The following is an 18,124-nucleotide window of genomic DNA, read 5'->3' as shown; positions in this document are numbered from 1 at the left end:
TTATCAATGCACAGTTTGCCAGGCATTTTTATGCAAGCAGTTTTGGAGATACATGTATGTAAAAATGAAACAGTCCATCATATATTTCAAGTTTATTGTTATTATTCATTAACATGAATATTGGTAATACTATGAAAGATTATATCGATACAATATTAACATGAATAATAATAAGCAACAGCTTTATTATATTTACTTCCATTAAGAAAATCTTCTCATTACAGAATACCTGAGCAAAACTGCTTGTTTGGATCATCAGGCCTATTAAGACAACATTTGATTTTTACGAACCATTTGAGCTTCTTGCTCATTACTAACAGCAGTGAAAGTTCCCCACAGTACTACAACAACACTCCCTAACCTCCCTGCTCCATCCAAAACTGGGCCAATGAGCACACCTCTGGTGACTCTAAACCTTTAATTACTTGCTTCCACAAGGTTGACTCTTAAGAACAGCATGCAAGGATTGCAGCAGATTTTCCAGAAGCTCTTAATTAGAACAAGCTGTTTCTTCCAAATGAAACTTATATGGGTTAAACAGCATCAAACCTGAGCATTGCTGTGGTGTTAAATATTAGCTTAGCTCTTGAATAACTAGAAGTGATACAACAGGAGGGTAAAGGGAGGGAATTTTTAAAAAGTAGATTTTTAGAGTACTCTCGCAAAGTCTCACTAACATCCACAGTAATTAGTGACCTCCTCACACTGCAATAAATAAACTTATCAGCAAATCTCTAAAAAGAGTGACATACAATAAATAGAAGCCATTCCATGAAGCCAGTCCATTAATTACCATACAGTTTTTCACCATTGTTCATCGTATAGATAATAAATGAGCAAGATCATAAGGTTTACTTATCTTTTGACTATTTCCTCCTAGATCATCAATTGGAGGATTTACATTCATGTGCTTTAGTTCATCAGTGAAAAGCCTCAGCAGGTTTTAACAACTCAAACAAAAAAATCATGAAAAGGGAGAAACTGGAACCTTGCTTTCTTAGTGAAGAACACAAACTAGCAGATTATTGAAGAAAAAACTACTGCTCTAAGTGATTCTCCACCAGGTACTACAACTCAAATATCAGTAACGTCTTCATCAGTGTATGTGTAACCTTCAGAAAAACAACGCTTTGATGGGGGACAACATATTGCTTTGTAATTTTGTGATTACAGTTTTTCAATTTCCTTAAAGAAATGGTATCAGAAAATTGTTTGTTTGAAAAACACTAACATATAAGTTGCACCAAAAGTAATGCCTACTATTTATTTCCAAGGAAGCTACAACAGATATGAAGTGCACAATAACACTTTTTTTTTTTTAATATGGTCATCACCATTCATTGCACATTTTTGCCAGCAATGAACACGAGTCTATGCTGCACCAATGGAAGCAGCCCATTGTTGAAAAAGCACCACCCACGGCCTCACCTCGTTCACATTTGCTCTTTGGTTTCCATAAACATTCAGCAAGCGTCAACAAATGCTAATGGATGCCATTTTTTCCCCTCATGGAGGAATTCAATGACACTTTGCTTCATATACACCTCCATATCAGACACCATTTTGTTAGACAGAACTACCAGAACTGCTGCCATCTGTCACACAGCAACAAAACATAATGGAATACCGGTGGGAAGGATCAGCCTCTACTGCTATACCACCTACATCCACCTCTGACATCACATAATAAAGACGTGTTACATTCAGAGCAGCCCTTGTATATTTGAAGACTGACACACAATATCTATTTCCTTTATACTCCATTATCATTTGGTTGTTCCTCCTCTTGCCTCAACAATTTCTCTTCAATTCTTTTTGTAACTTCAAAAAAGATATAGTTATTGCATGGGAACTGCTGAATCACAGCCTGAACCTCTGATTGATCACCTGAGGTGAGCAATGAGTCAGCCATGGGAGCACAGGCGAAGGCAATTCACCTGTGCTGCCAGAAAGGGTGGAGCCTGGCTGCAGCTCTCCTAGAACCATTTAAGAGCTGACTACCAGTGGGGAAGGATCTCTTCAGGAGATTCCTCCTCTAGAGTTTTGCAGTGAGCCCAAGTTCACAGGAAAGCATTCTATCTGTTCTCTTTTTGTTGTTATAACTTGCTTAGCCAAACTCTCTTGTTTATTTCATAATCATAACATCTTTATATTCATTGATTATACAAGTATCTCACTCATAAGAAAAAAAGGTGTAATTACAATTTAACACAAATTCGCAAGATCTCTGCAGCTCAAATCTTGGTGATTCATTACTGGCATACTTTTTGGAAATGCTGAGAACATAGTTCCTTCATAACATTGTTCATATTTGTGTTCTCACAAACATGCTTATCAAGCTGTGCTATACTTCTGTCAATGCAATATAGCACAAACTAGGGAAATCTAGCTTGTAAGCTAGCAAATTTTTGAAAATGCATCAAATTTAATTATTTCATCTTTGTTTACTATAAAATATAAAATAAGAATTAAAAACCAAAATCTATCATTCTATTATTAGGATTATTTTTCAATGAAAGATCATTGAATACTTAAGTAGAAATGAAGCTCCAATCTTCAAAAATCTTGTACTCTAATGAAATTTACCTTGCACTCAATTTTGATAATTGGAAGTTATCAATATCTATCCAGATTTTTACTTGGTTACAGATTACTTAATCAAGTGCTCATTCATTTCATATAATTGTAGCTTTATTTTTCTAAATGATTTGTCTCTGAAGTTTTCTTTCTTCTTTAGATTTTAACTATTCTCATCAATTTTGAAAATCTGGTTGTTAGCCACTTATTAAAATGGAAATTTTAAAAGCAGTTGAAGGTGATATATCCATACATAACTGCAAATTGCACATCTAAGCTCCCTGTAGGAATTTCTGAAAATCCCAATTGAAGGATGAAAAAAATCATTGAGATGTGTTTCTGAAATATGTAACTCAAGCTGTAGTCTCCCAAGAAATTATGGTTTAAAGCAATACAAGGAGCACCCATGCCAACTCCACCACAGTACACGGTGAAAGACAGAAGACCTTGTCTTCTGTCATTATCATGCTGCAGGCATTGTTTTATTGCTGTTATAGTTGTTTTTACATACTAGGATAGTACCTTAATCTTGCTCCAGTCATATTTTCCTACCAATTTATATAAGAATACGCAACATAATAAAAATGATCTATCCCTTCCACCGAAGTCTCCACAAAGTGGCAGCAAAGAAACCTGAAATCGTCCCTTAATAAAAGTAACTATCACAAAGCTCCCTTGAAGGAAACATCCCAGTTTCACACTGGAAATAATGGAAAACTAAAAACTTGATTATTATTTTGTTAGATTAGCATACAAATGCAGCTATGATTCCAGATGATAATAGACAGCAGGGGACTTGGGGATGGGTGCTGGTCTCAAGTATTTGTGGCTTTTTTTATTTGAAGACATAGCCATGTTTAGATCTCAGTTCCAAATTCAAAGCACAGCTCTAGTACATAGTACATAAAGATGTCTCTGTAGCACAAAGTACTGAATCAGAGAAAGGAAAGCACATCCCATCCTACAGTGGTGACATGAGTTATTTGCATAGTTGCCACAAAAGTAATAATTACACTGTAACTCAATGGGAACAATGGTAATTTCACAGTAGCTTGTGTTGTTGTTATCACCCTATATCCTGATAACTGTGAAATTAATTTGTGGCACCACTGTATGTGTCAGCTTTAAGCTGTTCCCTAGGTAACATTACGCTACCATAGAGAAGGAATGCTTGGCAATAAAATGGGTAGCAGCAGATTGATTATACAAAAAGAATCTTCTCTCTACATACAAATAACTTGGCAATCAGTGAAGATGAGAAAAATCCTCTCCTAAAAAAAAAAAAAAAAAAAGCAATAAATGTAATTCTATTAACTGACCATTATCCACTGACTGAAAAAATGCAAAGGTAAAGCAAAACAAGCAGATTGTACTTAGTGCCTTTGACCCATTGTTCTAACTGCAGCCAGGAAGCAGAATAAAAATGCTGAACATTTCTTCTCCCTTTTGCTAGTCATTTTCCACATTAACCACTAAATGACAATTTAAGTGCAAACACAGAGCACTAAGTTGCATACTCAGGAAGGCAACAACAGCAAGTTATGTTTTCACTAATAATTCTAACTTCAGCTAGAGAAGCACTGTCCTTTGACCTCCTGAACACTCCATGTTATTAAACGGTGCTACTACCACAAAAATGAACTTCCACACTGAGTATTGAGTATAAAGGATGACTTCTGCCATGCATGGAAGTGATTATAAGTTTGCTGGTGAAAATTCCGTGCAATAAGGACCGAAGCTCAGGAAAACATTACAGGATTGAAGAAGGGAACATATTTCGTAACAATAAATAAAATGCAGAGTTTAATCTTTCAAGTCTGCTTGGGGATGCAGTAGTTATGCATGACACTGGATGGAAGATAGATAATTTTACAAAGAATTTGGATGGCTCTTGCTTTTAATCCAGGCATGTTTACATAGCCTTAGAAATCCAAATTGTAACACCGTCTTTCACTATATTTTCAGCCATAAGAAAAAAGTGGCAAAAAAAAAAAAAAATCACAGCATGTTACATACACAGATGCAATGGTTCAACTGGAGTTTAGTGACAGAAAAAGCAGCACCTCTGTGTCAGTGCCAGTCATCAAAGCAAACCAAGGTGTTGAGCAGATACTCTGATCCAGGATATCTAGGGACAAGCATGTTCTGTTGCTCTGTAGTTTTGATCTTTATCTCTGACAGATCCTCCTTTTGTGATTGCTACCATACAATACTGTTCCCAAAACCCCTGACAGGTGATGTTCAAATGCGTTATTTGTATGTGCAGGGGGATATTTTACCAACTTAAAATAAAGCTTTCAGAGCTCTAAAAGCAGCTGTAGAGGCATCAAGCCAGCTTGGAAGGTCTCAAGTGTGTATTCTTCATTAAATGTTGGCACATGCCATGCCAAATTATGTCACTGCTGAGAGGAAAATTTTGACCAACCTATACTCAATTATTCATCTGGAAGGCACTCTTGATCACTGCTGCTACATACCAAGTTCAACCTGTATTCTTGCCAAATCAGCACGTGCCCTCAATCCACTCAGCTCTCACTCTTCCGCCCCTCACCACTGTGTGAGCCAATTCAATGAACAAGGACCCTTAGACCCAGACAACATTTATAACACACTTTCGCAGCCAGCAAGCTCACTACATTAACTGCGTGGACAGTTGGCTTGTGCTCTTGATGCTGGTAGGAATTACTGAAGGATTCCCTTTAGTACTGATCCCTTCTTCCAGTCCCATTAATAGCTGTCCACAGTTACCTCTTTGTTAGCCCAGTGCAGAGCCTTGATGCTTGGCTACACCACTACTCACTTTTCCCTCACACACAACGCTGTCTCTTTAAACAGCATTGGCCAAAATCGTTGAATGTTTTTTTTGTTATAGTTCTTTTTATTTTTAACCTTGTGATTCTTCTGTTCTTTTTCTTTTTTTTTTTTCTTTTCTTTTTTTTTTTTTTTTTTTTTGCATACTTATACATGTTCAGATGTCAGAGCTGAAACTACCCCAATCAGCTGAAACAAATATACTTCCTGCGAAGATAAATGCTGCCAGTGACAGTCTTCCACTTGCTGGATCAGTGTTGTCAAAGGCATCCAGAAATACTTCAGAAAAAGACACATGTATGGAACAACAGATCTTTGGAAAACTTTAGAAGCTAGTAGCAGTTACTGCTTTTACTGTAAATCCAAACTCAATATTATAAAGAACATTTCTATAAGTTATCAGATGCTCTTTCTAGACAAAAAGATCGAGAAAAGTGGTAGGGTTTCTAAAAAAATATTTAAGGTTAGAAATGTTACCTTTATAATAAAATATAACCCAGCAAGTGCAGAGCTGATATAATTACCTATAGCAGCACTCAAAAACCTGCTCAAATTAAATGATATCCTCAATCCAGCTCTCACAAAAAAACAAAAAACATCAGGAGCTAAACACCTTTAAGGACCGATTGTTCCACATTACGCTTTAAACAAGCTGGAAGATAGCAAGGAGGAGCTTTTAGAGGCATTCACATGCTATTTAAATGTGCATATTTTCCTGACAAATAATTCTTCAAAAATGTAAATAATATTAACACACCTGCATGGCAAAAGGTGACAACGACAGAACCTTCTAGTAGGATGCAGACACTATGGAGCAGCAGCAGGTAACAAAGAAGGACAATTGTCTCAGCCCTTCCAATGACTGACCAGTGGCAGCTCAAGAGGAGTGCAATCTCTATCCAGACAGATGCTGCTCCCTCAGCTGCCAACCCTTAAATGAGCCCTCCAGGCTCCACCCCCTCCAGTCATTCAGACACATTACTTGCCTGCCTTCTCACCTGATGCTAAACCATTGGGTTCTGGCTGTGACCTGGCAATTTTCTGTAGCACCTTTGAGGGAATTGCAGTGGGTTGACTGCTAAACCCAGTACAACAGTAACATCATCTGCCTTGAAGTTAAATATTTATTTGGGAAATGGCTCTAACATGATGGAAAAGATTAATAAAAATTATACCAAGAGCAAAAATTATAGGAGATTCTTACCTAACTCTCCACATCTCAATGGTAAATGGTAAAGTCACTATCGAGAAAGATACCTCGCAACCTCTGGTTTCTTCATACCTGTCAAATTGCTGATTTGTTACTAGCTCTCTAAGCACCAAGAAGAAATGAGACAGCCTGTTGACATTTTTTTTCAAATAATTTGACCAAATTAATGGAGCAGTTCTTTCAAGTTTCATCAGATTCAGCAGGCTACTGGAAGAATGTATGTGAGCTCTATCCATATATAAATTATGCTCAATTGCTAAAAGTGCAACATTGTAAATGCAGCATCTATAGAGACACTTGTTCAAATACCTCTTAGAATACTATTATGTCTCAAAATTAAGATACAAACTCTCTGCAATGAAAAAATCAAATAGATTTCATAAAACAATTATCTAGCACATTCAACCAGAGTTATTAGCCAGCACATGAAGTCTTAGAGTAACTTCCATTGCACTTCCAGTCAACTGTAAACTTGATGCATTACCTTGGAAGAATGCCACATTTTCCACTGTGCTAAACTTACTGAAACAAATAGAAAGCAGCATTTCTGCGTTACATCCCTACTCTACTATTGTGTAATTGGACCACACTGCAGGAACAACACTTTATTTTATAAACATTGAGTTACCATTATCAACTTTTGGTTTCACACTCTCAGCACAAGAATAATGAATTCTTATCTTACACTGAGAATTAAATGAACATGATAGAGAAAATATTAAAAGAGTTACATTTCAAACCTCTGTTTGAAGCTATAATTTTAAGAAAAAACACATTTCATATGTTATTACATTGTTATACTAAGTACACAGTAGAATGTTTAGCAACACCAACATCAAAAAATGTCTCAGGCCTTTCCAGTTTAGGGGTAAATTCTCTACTTGTCTGATACCTGAGTAGAATTTTTAAAAATTATTATAGAAGCAAGGAATATACAGCTTTACATTCACTAAAATAGATATATTTCAACTAGAAAAGAGCAAAAATATCCAGCAGGAACTACGCAATAAGTAAATGGCTTCCTGTATTAGAAATTATCTGCAACTAGATGAACAGTGGTCCTCTCCTGGAGTATGATGATAAGCATGATGAACAATGTTGTTCCCCGTGACTTTGCCAGCTAAGGAAGGTACCTCTAGAGTGGCTAGGAGTCTGTTGACACCACATCCCTAGAACAGCTACACCAACTTAAGCAAGCCACGTGGCATCTGAAGTGGTTCAGGGCTTACCTGAGTGCCAAACATTTTCAACAGCAAACTGATAAAATACGTTCTCCTTTTAAGTAGCTCCTTTTCAGCACTGCAGATGGAAAGTGTTTCTCCAAAATTTTGTAGTCAAATAAGCAATGGTACAGTACTGATATTATTTTAATATTTTATACAACTAAGTTATTGAAAAAATAAAGAAATAGGGTCTTACTATTTAAATTTAATGTTCCACCAGAACATTGCTTCATTGAAAATCTCTTCTTACTCTCCTAAATAGCCTCAAGTACGTAAACAGGATTTAGGTTCAGAAGTCCACAGGGGAAGCAGAGATTAATTTTGATGAAAGCTAAGTATCTCGGGACACACAGTTGGACCCAATTTAATCTCTGAAACGCCTTCATCCCAGTAAAGAAAACATTTCTAAGAAAATGAAGACTTTATTTTTTTTTTTTTTTTATAAATAAATATATATTTATATCTCCAGAACCCCAGCACCCAGTATGGTATAAAGTAGCAAAAAAAGTATGTATAGCTACTAATTTTCATTGCAACCAAAGTGTCCTAAACAATTATGATAACTATGATCTGCTGACAATGAGCCAAACAAAGCAGACATCACCAGATGATAAAGCATTTCTGAATGAAGATTATTTTATCCTTAATACCAGCTCTGCTTTGTATGCTGAAGTCCAAGGCGAATAAAGTCAGAGATGCCCAAAGCAATGCAAAGCCCAATGACTTTAGATGGGCATGATGGAGATAAGAGGAAAAGCTGATCGTATTATCAGAGATACTTGAAAACTACAGTAAGTGCCTGGAAAGAAACCAGAGCAGATATTTAAAACAGTATTTGTAAGGATGGACTGCTTTTTTGAGTACGTGTGTAGGCTGACTACAGTAGTGATTAAATTCACTACTTGCAGATAAAACAGCATGAGCTTCGACGGCTTGAACTGAAACACCAGGCTCCTTGGACAAAGCTGTGACACACCCAGCTTCTGTTTGTGCCCCAGACATTTTTTTAAATGTCTAAAATGCCATGAGCCCCCTTCTAACTAAATCGTCCAACGCTCCACAACATAAAAGAACAAATGTCAATGATCTACAGAGAGCCATTGATAATGGTAGCAAAAAAAACAAATGTAAGAAATATTCCTAAAACCTTGCATTTTAAAAGTAACAAAAAGGGAATCCATAGAGGGAACTCAAGATTTTCTAATGCAATTTTCTGCTCTAACAGTTTGCAGATAAGTGACTATTAGTCACTGAAAAAGGTATGACACTGCACCCACTGCATGGCATCTTTGGAGTCTTTGTGGTAAGCCATCTGCCACAGTGGTTTTCAAAACCTCTTTCAGAACCAACATCAGACAACATCTCCTGCAGTTTGCTAAAAGCAAAATTTTTGACTGTCATCCATTTTTTTCTTTAAATTATAAAACTAAATGGCTCAAAAGCAGAAACAGGCTCCCTCACCCTTGAAGTGACACAAAAGTGAGGTGTTTTTTTTTCCCTCCTCTCCCCCACAAAACAGTTTGCAGGGACAGTACTGAGGCATTTGCTGTGCAGAGCAGATGCAGAAGCCCAAACAAGTTCCTCAACATTTTGTAGTTTGCACTGCACACTTGTTTTTTTTAAATCCCCAGGCTTTAACTGCAAACTAGTGTGCACTCATGAAATCACGGAACCCCTTACAGTGCAATTTCTTTGGGTTTTGCCCAGCCATAGAAACTATTTGTCAAATACATCTGAGAGTCTAGACCATATTAAAAGCAGCTTGATTATTACTAACTCCAGCTCATACAGTTGTCAAGACAACAGAGTGAATATCATCATTAACAGAAACTGCTTCTATAAAACTGGAAATCATAGCTGAAGCTTCACTCCCATGCTCACATTATCCAAAATATGCAAATATATGAATGCAAAAGAAAATTCCAAATGAAGTTTGATGCCTTTTTAGACTGATCTAAACAGACAAGTAAACTTTCTCTCTTCTTTCCCACTTGTAAATATGAAATGTGTTTAAATCTTTCTTTATTAACACAGAGACTGTATAAAAATATTCAGCTTTAATTTTCACTTGCAAAGCTTTCATGCATACTAATTCAGCCAATGTTCACAAGACAGATCGTAGATTTATGCACCTACAAGGAAGACCCATTCACATATATAACATCTCACCAGTCTCACTGATGGCTCGCTGCCATAAGCCGCCACACTGCCAGACTCGCAGGATGCTACCCACTGTGGCTTCAGTTGTCTGACACCGAGTTCATGCAACCTACAGTAGACATAGGCCTAAAGCATATTGCCAGTAGAGTGTTCAGGAGCAAGGTACCATAATTTAAGATGCAATACAAAATGCACTGCTTGTCATGAAGCCATGCCCCTCAGGAAGTCTACAAATGGCCAATACTCTGTGCTGCTCTTCAGAGGGCATTCACATGCTCACAGAAATAAGCTAACAGGAATCTCATGAAGGTTCAAAGAAAAAGAGGTATGTTATATCCTGCCCCTGGGGAGGAACAACTGCAGGCAGCTAGCATCTGGAAAGCAGCTCTACAGTCAGATCCTTATGGGCCTGGAGGAGAAGGTGAAAGTCATCCAGCAACACCTTGCAAGGCCAGCAGACCCTGTGCCATGCTGGGCAGTGCTCACCAGCAGGCCAAGGAGGGGGATTTACTTAAGCTTTGTCATTACATCAAAATATAATAAACAAAACTTTTAGACTATATTAACAAAAAAAACACACAAACTGAATACTTTATAGGATAAAGCAAATAAAAGTAAACTGAATTCTTGCAATACCACTCTATCCCAACTAATCTCATTATTTGATTCAAGGTCTAAAATATTGCATGAAGTAAAACTAGAGAAATTTCACATTTTATGATTTTCCAGAAAGTTTATTTTTGTATATATTTAAATATAAACAAGAGCAATGATTTTCCTCTACTCCTTAATTTGAATATCATCTGAAGATCTGGAAGAAAACAAGACCCCACTAGGTTATTGGCATTTGTGTGAAGCACAGTAACATTCATAAGAGAGAAATATACTGAAATACATATTAAATTGACCATTTTTCTCAAAGAGAAATTTAAAGCAGAAGGTCTAGATCCAAACAGGAGCACTAGGGAAAAATGTTCATTGTTTCTCTCATCAGGCCAAACAGTAGTACTACTCTGGGAAATCAGAGAGGATTTGGGCAGACTGCCCACTCAACTTATGGCTCATCTGAGATTCACCTATATCTGCTTAGCTATCCAGCTAGGATTTTCCATTGTTGTTTTCATGTCCATATGATTCCAGTGCCTTTGTGCAACACAGAGCCCTCTCTGCCTTCTTCTCCAAACTAAAGGAGGCAAGTGTCTCAATACCCGTGTCAGCAAATCTATATCCTCCCACACCTGATCCAAAGTCCACTACAGCAATGGGAAAGCAAAGTGAACTTTCATCTCTCGAAGATGTTGGGAGACTACAGTAGGTTGCAGGTAATCTTGGATCCAAATAGAAAAAAAAAAGCAGCCATCAAGTTGTTGTGGTTTAACCTGGCAGATGACTCAGCACCACACATTTGTTTGCTTACCCTCCCCTTCCCAGTGGGATGAGGGAGAGAATTTAAAAAAAGCCAAGGTAGAACCTGTGGGTTGTGATAAAACTATTTACTAAGATAGAAAAAAGGAATACAATAGTAGTTATGACTGCATATTATCTACAAACACATAAGCAATGCACAAGAATTCCTCACCATCCTCTGATCAACAAAGAACTACATTACATTGAGGGCAATTAAGAGAACTCCAGCACTGCACAATATCTGTCAAACTTTGAGATCGATTACTATTCCTCCAAACGGTTTGTATGCTACCAAAAATGACCAGGATACAAATGTATGGGTTAGTAGTGTGCTTTCTATTTTGTGCGATGTAGAAAATTCTTGTGATCTTACATGTTCCTTGTAACAGATGCATGACCTTTGAAACGCTGAAGATCCCTCCTCAAGTGAATGTTTATCACCAAAGAGCTGTCAGCTACCAAGTTTTTAAAAGATTAACTATGCTGAGTCATGTACTTCAAAACACCACAAAACCACCCATGGAATGTTGTTACAGGAGACCAGCGACAAGAAATCCAGCTTGGGGAAAATACTAAAAGTAGCTTCACACACCATATGTTCCCTAAATCTTTATTATAAGTCATTTTTCATTTACTAGCACTACAGGAAAGATCTATGTATACAGAGGACTGACCACACAGTCAGTCCCTTAAGCGTAGGAAAGAAACAAAGAACAAGAAATCAAAACTAGAAAGGCTAATGACTTTCAGAAAGGAAAGAATATAACTGGAAGGTAATAAGTAAGGCTTTCAAATAGGCAAGTTACATTTCACACAGTACCTTTACAAACAGTTATTCATAGCAGTGTTCATAAGCCAAGAGCATCATGAACATCGAGTCAGAGTCATGAAAATAAAGTCATTCATAAATGTAAAGGGATTACGAATAGAATCAAAGCAAATGGCTTTAATTAGTTTTTTGAGTTTCTCTTCAATATTATTGTTGTTTGTACCTTTTACTGTGCAACTCTAAGAAGTTACTTATATCAGGCAAGTGAAATGATTTACTGTTTATTACTACCTTTCAAAACTTAATAAAGCATGTTTGCCCAATTTTATCACACATAAATAATACTAAAATTAATAATCTTAATGTATTTAGGAAATTATTTTAGAAACTCTTTCTCTATTCTGCCTCCTTTCATCCATTGATCATTCCCTATTTTGGACGCTATAGCTCGAGTTTCTTTGGAGTCCTGTACCAAAATACTCAGCAATGCAAATAAGGGCAGCAAGAAAAGACTGACTTACTGACAACTTTTAACCCCCCTCTAAAAAGAATTAGATGATATGAAAGTATTAAGCAGAATATGCATCCCTACAGCATATGAAATACCACATGCATTTTAAAATTCTATTAACAAAACCAAAATCATGTAAAAACAGTGATCTGAGTACATAGGCCACCACATACTTAAAAATCAAATCCAATTTAGAAGCAGGCACAGGTTTGTTCAAACAGCATTGTACAATTTCTTTAACACTTACAGAATTTAGATGAACAATATTTTCATTCACTCACAGTTTAGTATAAATATAAAGCAAGGCACCCCTTAAGCATTTTAAATAACAAATTAAACATTTACGTTTTTTACTGTGCAGTCAGGCTTAACATTTATGCAGCTTCAAAACCAAAGTACAGCCTCAAGGGAAGCCTCTCCACTGACAAATTAATACCTTAGAGAATAGAGCTGAATGGTGGCAATGAACTCATTTGTTCCCCCAATAATGAAGAATGACTCTTTCTTTACCACATCTGTGACTGTTGCTATGGTGACCCAGACTTACCTCATTGCTTCTCGAAGTGCTCCTCGCTCACTAAGAGTCGTGTGCTTGATGTCATCAAAATTATTTTCTAGTTTCTCACAATTCTGCAACAAATGCAAGAACCCATGTAAGTCTCTGCAGCAGTATATTGTACATGTATTACAAATGTCCAGCATCATGCAAACAAAACTGATTTATATTATGTAATCTCACAAATTATGCATTCTGTTTTAATTATACAGTAGTCATTAAAAAGGCACTGAGAACTCAGAAACAAAGTAAACATGAATCTTCTTACATGGTTGTCATGGAAATCTTATAAATGTTCCATAATTAAATGTATAGATTTATCACTTAGAGAAAATAAAATTCTCCTTTACAAATACACAAAGCAACACAGCATACAGAAAAGAATAAAATCCTAAATGTGAATTTAAAATAAGTTATGAATTCTGTCCCAATGAAACAGGCAGTGTTGTTAGAACAAACCAAGCTTTGTTAACACAATTCTGAATATGGTAAGAACTAAAAAGATTGTTTATAGAGACCTCAATCACTTAATATATTTTCCAGATTAGAATTCATCAATATTTCTAAAGCTGATATGAAGACAAACATTTTGTGACAATAAAAGAAATAAAATCTCCCTATCTTCTGTTGCTTATTTTTAACTGTGCAAATGGTTAAGTTACTTCAGAGTACTTCAGAGACACTTTCCTTCCACTCCCATACAGGCAATAAAATTGATTCAGAAGATACTGAGTAAAACAAAAATTTGCATCTGTACAAAGTGATTGTGAAACACAGCAGATGAGTTCTCTAATCATCTGCATCATCCATAGGATTTTATACGCTCGAGGCTCTGAGGTATTGCTGTTCTCTGCAATACTTTCTGCCAATACCAAAACTTACCTCTGGGAGGCATAACTTTGCCACATGGGTTGAGAAGCAACACAAGTTGCAAGCACCATTAACAGTTATCATTGCTAACAACTAGAAAGGCAGCATTATCAGGCTCTTTAAATAGAACATGTGAACTGTTAGTTGGTCATATGCTTCCACACATCTTAACATCTGAATTAATTTTGAAGTCCATACCTAAAGTTATAATAAATAACTTATCTATTACTTCTTGTGTATTGATTTCTTATAGTTATACTCAATTAGAAGTTACAAGAACATTACTGGAGAGGAAGTAATTAGATATTTGTCAATGATCTAACAAAACATCTTAATTTGTCCAGTTATTTCTCAATTTAATTGTAGATGTTTTAATACAAAGTTTTAATACTTCAACAATACGTTTCTGAACAGTAGAAATGAAGAAGTCTACATTCAGAACTCTCCATTCTTCTCTCCCATACTAAAATGAAAACAAAATTGTTAAGATTGGGAAATACCTCTAAGTTGATCTACCTCCAATATTACCACTAAACCATGTGGTTAAACACCACATCAACCCTTTCCTTAAACATATTGAGGGTTGGTGACCCTCAATACAATCAGATGTACTTTGTATGTCAAAATCTTACAGAAAAATTCAAAGGGATTTCACCAAAAAGGTAAGCTCATTTAAAAATACGCAAAAGAAACCCAAACTGACAATGCTAATATAGAAAGAATTCCAGATTTATCAGTACTAAACTGAAAGCATCTGTGCAAGCATACAATCAAATTTTGCATCCTTCAGGAAAACAGATCAAGGGAAACAACATATGGAATATTGCTCCAAGCACTGAAAGACTAAAGCCCGTTTATTAACGGTCTTGTGCCACTGGCAACTCACCACAGGTTCAGGAAAATCTGAGCATCATGCAGTCATTTCTCTTGGCGTTATGATATCAAGCACGTAGAGAACTGACAAAGGATCGAAAGCTCACAAGATTTTATCAAGCAGAAACCTAAATCCTCTCTATATCCTACAATCTAAAATAACTGATGGTGTTTAAGTGGGAAACGCTAAAGTGAGTAAGTCACTCAATCCTTTTCAGTTGCTGTTTCCCATTTGCCCATATGGACCACTCTGTATTAATCAGTTGAAGGGCAGCAAGGGTGGCCAGCACCTAAAGAAAAGTCTAATCACATACACTTGCACAAATACTCCTTAAAACAAAACGCAAAAAAACACATAAGAATATGGAAATAAATAGAAAACACAGAACAAACAATGGAGCATAGTTTAAAGATTCAAATAGTAAGTGTTATAATAATTCACTTAGGAGGATTTTTTTTTTTTTTTTTTTTTTTTTTTTTTTTTTTTTTTTTTACAAATTTCACAAGCTGTTCTAGACAATATCACATCTACCTTTCTCAGCTACCTTGACCTAAATAGTTCTCATCCAAAGTACAGCAGCTGGAAAGCCTGTAGTTTTGCCGTTAGGAAAAAAATGACCTAAACACTAAGGCAGATGCAAACCCACTAAAGGAAGATGACCTCACAGTATAATCACTTACTGCTTAAGTATTGAACAAGTGAGCAACTACTGACAGTAGCTACTATTATTTTCTAGTTACAGGTGCAGTAATCCAGTAAACTAGCGTGGATCTCCCAATGAAAAGAGAACAGCAGTCTGAAAGACTAAAAATAAGCACAGCTACATGTCTATTAATGTTTCTTCATGGGTCTGAGCATCAGTTTCCACAGTGTTTCTAGACATGGATATGTTTTTAAGATATCTTTAAAGGATATCAGTCGATAAGAAAGGCCCCAATATGTATGAAATTCTGAGCACAATAATACTCCGAAGAACACATAAATGGTGAAACTTCAGTAGACCATGACCAAGATGAGTTTTGCATTTCTAAATATTAAATCAGTAGCAAAACCTGCACTCATTTTATTATCCACATGTAACACGATGGAAAGTGTAGCAGTGGCAGCAAAGCAAGGTTCTAGGCTGCAGCAAGTGAGGATTTGACTTACTTGGTCAAATGTAACAGCCATGGGCTCAGAAATAAAGGAAAGAAGCTGTTTACTTTAGGAAGGCTTTAAATACACAGGGATCTCCAGCAAGATACCTTTACCCCCCACTGGCAGCCCTTAAATGAGGTTGAGGAAGCAGTGGATCCCAGCTCCATCCCTTCTGGTCACCCAGGGGCATTACATGCACCTGAGCTCGCCTGAGTTGGCCCTACCTTCCATCAGGTGCTCAATCACTCCTTCAAGCCATGACTTAGCATTTCTTCTACACCATGCTACTAACTAGATTAATATGTGTGTGTGTATATATATATATATATATATATATATATATATATATATATCTTGCAAAGAGCAGAGTGTTTTGGTCCATCATACTTTACAGATTTAAGTATAGTGAGCAATTAAACCCCCAGGTGTTCAGTTTTCAGCAACAATTCAAGTAGAAAATTCAAAATACAAACAACGAAAAAATTGATTTCAGAAGTTTACAGCCAATTAATTTCTTTGGGTATAGATAACATCTAGAAATTTTAACTCTGCACTTGAATAATTATATTTTACTCTATACCTCCTGTATGCTATCACTGTTGGCAGATTCATAGTATGTATGACACTAAACTAAATAATACCTTGGAGAGGTTCAGGATGAAAAATAAGTGGACAGATACAGTTAGGGACACTGCTATCATAAATCAAACTATCATTGCATGTCAAAAAGCCACAGAAATCTAAATACTTTTTTTCCTATAGCATAAACACTTTGAAGTTTTCAAATGAGCCAAAAATCAAGAGAGAGGGGAACAGTTTTGATACATATAAGTGAAAAGCTTATTGATCATTTGAGAAGCTACATGATAACTAGTTAAAAAGGCAGGTGTGCACTAGATATCCACAAGTATTTGGCATTTCATACAGCGTACTGGTGGAGCATCTAATCAGAAATCAGAAAGATGAACAATGAGAGTATGAACATAATGAAGAAGCAAAATTAATGCACAAATTGGAAAGCTTCTTTTACTATCAACATAAGGCAATGACTTTCTTACTTCAACTTATTCCTGTTAAAAAAGCAGTAAGTTTTTGGAGGAGGAACTATGTGCTCATAAATCTATTTTTTCAGACATGGCAACTGATAATTGTAACATCCTGGTATCAACTTCATAGTATTCTGTTTTTAAAAGTCTGAAGTCAGCAACTACCAAGTTGAAAACACTCATACTTGTTGGTACTTGTTGAACTAACCAGTTAGCTCACACAAATATAAATATTCACTATTTCTAAATACAATTCTAGGATTCTAGAAAAAGTGAAGTCTTACACTTAAAAAAAGGACTCTAAATGTTTGTCAGATTAGTTTTCTTATTTCCCTGTGTTTGTCAAGCCCTCTTTTCTTGACTTTGTCAGAGAAAGACAATTGTTGATTTGGGCGAGTGGATCAAATGCACAACTCAGAAAACAAATTTGCTCTATTGCCAGGTTTCATCAATGAGGATCAGCATGAAACACAAAAGCATTGCTGTGACAGGCCTAAAACCTTCGAGGCCACAATTTAAATTCACCCATTCTGCAATACAGCTCTGATAAAAATGACCCCACTTCCATCAAAATCAGCTACAAATCTTCCATCCAGGCAAAGAAGAACAAGATCACACTGAGCCATATGCTGCTCTATCCTGAAATACTTCACATAAGACTTACAAAAGCATTAGTATTACAGATAATGTCTTGGACACATTTCTAGATAGTTGAGAAATAAAATCTTTTGATCTGACAGCAGAGTAAGACCTATTCTAAGACAGCCTGCAACACCAGAGTAGAGTAGATCTTTTATCCTAGTTGATACACTGCCAAATCAGAAGCCTTACTTAAAATATCCCTCCCCCCCTTTAAGACAGAAGTTTTTAGGTAAGGAGAACTGCCAAATTCTTACAATTTATTGCTTCCACATGAACTTAGGAGAATTTCTAAGGAAGCCTATTTGTAAATATCCCACATTTATTTTTACTG

The 18,124-nt window shown here is 36.2% G+C and overlaps 1 protein-coding gene across 2 annotated transcripts in view; it reads right to left on the bottom strand.

Annotated features, from left to right (window-relative positions):
- The window catches only part of DPYD (dihydropyrimidine dehydrogenase), a 317,433-nt gene that overhangs the window by 264,102 nt on the left and 35,207 nt on the right, over positions 1–18,124 (bottom strand). The window contains exon 3 of one of the 2 annotated variants that reach the window (XM_042818948.1): positions 13,216–13,298. In XM_042818948.1, the coding sequence (XP_042674882.1) occupies positions 13,216–13,298 (83 nt within the window). Of the gene's footprint in view, positions 1–13,215; positions 13,299–18,124 lie in introns of those variants that run through there. The other variant, XM_042818949.1, reaches the window with a different exon arrangement.

This window comes from Centrocercus urophasianus, unplaced genomic scaffold (genome assembly GCF_019232065.1).
Source record: "Centrocercus urophasianus isolate 14NV4802_14NV808 unplaced genomic scaffold, USGS_Curo_1.0 seq_18, whole genome shotgun sequence".
Taxonomy (NCBI): domain Eukaryota; kingdom Metazoa; phylum Chordata; class Aves; order Galliformes; family Phasianidae; genus Centrocercus; species Centrocercus urophasianus.
The sequence above is the reverse complement of the archived record's forward strand: the minus strand, read 5'-3'. Positions and strand labels throughout refer to the sequence as shown.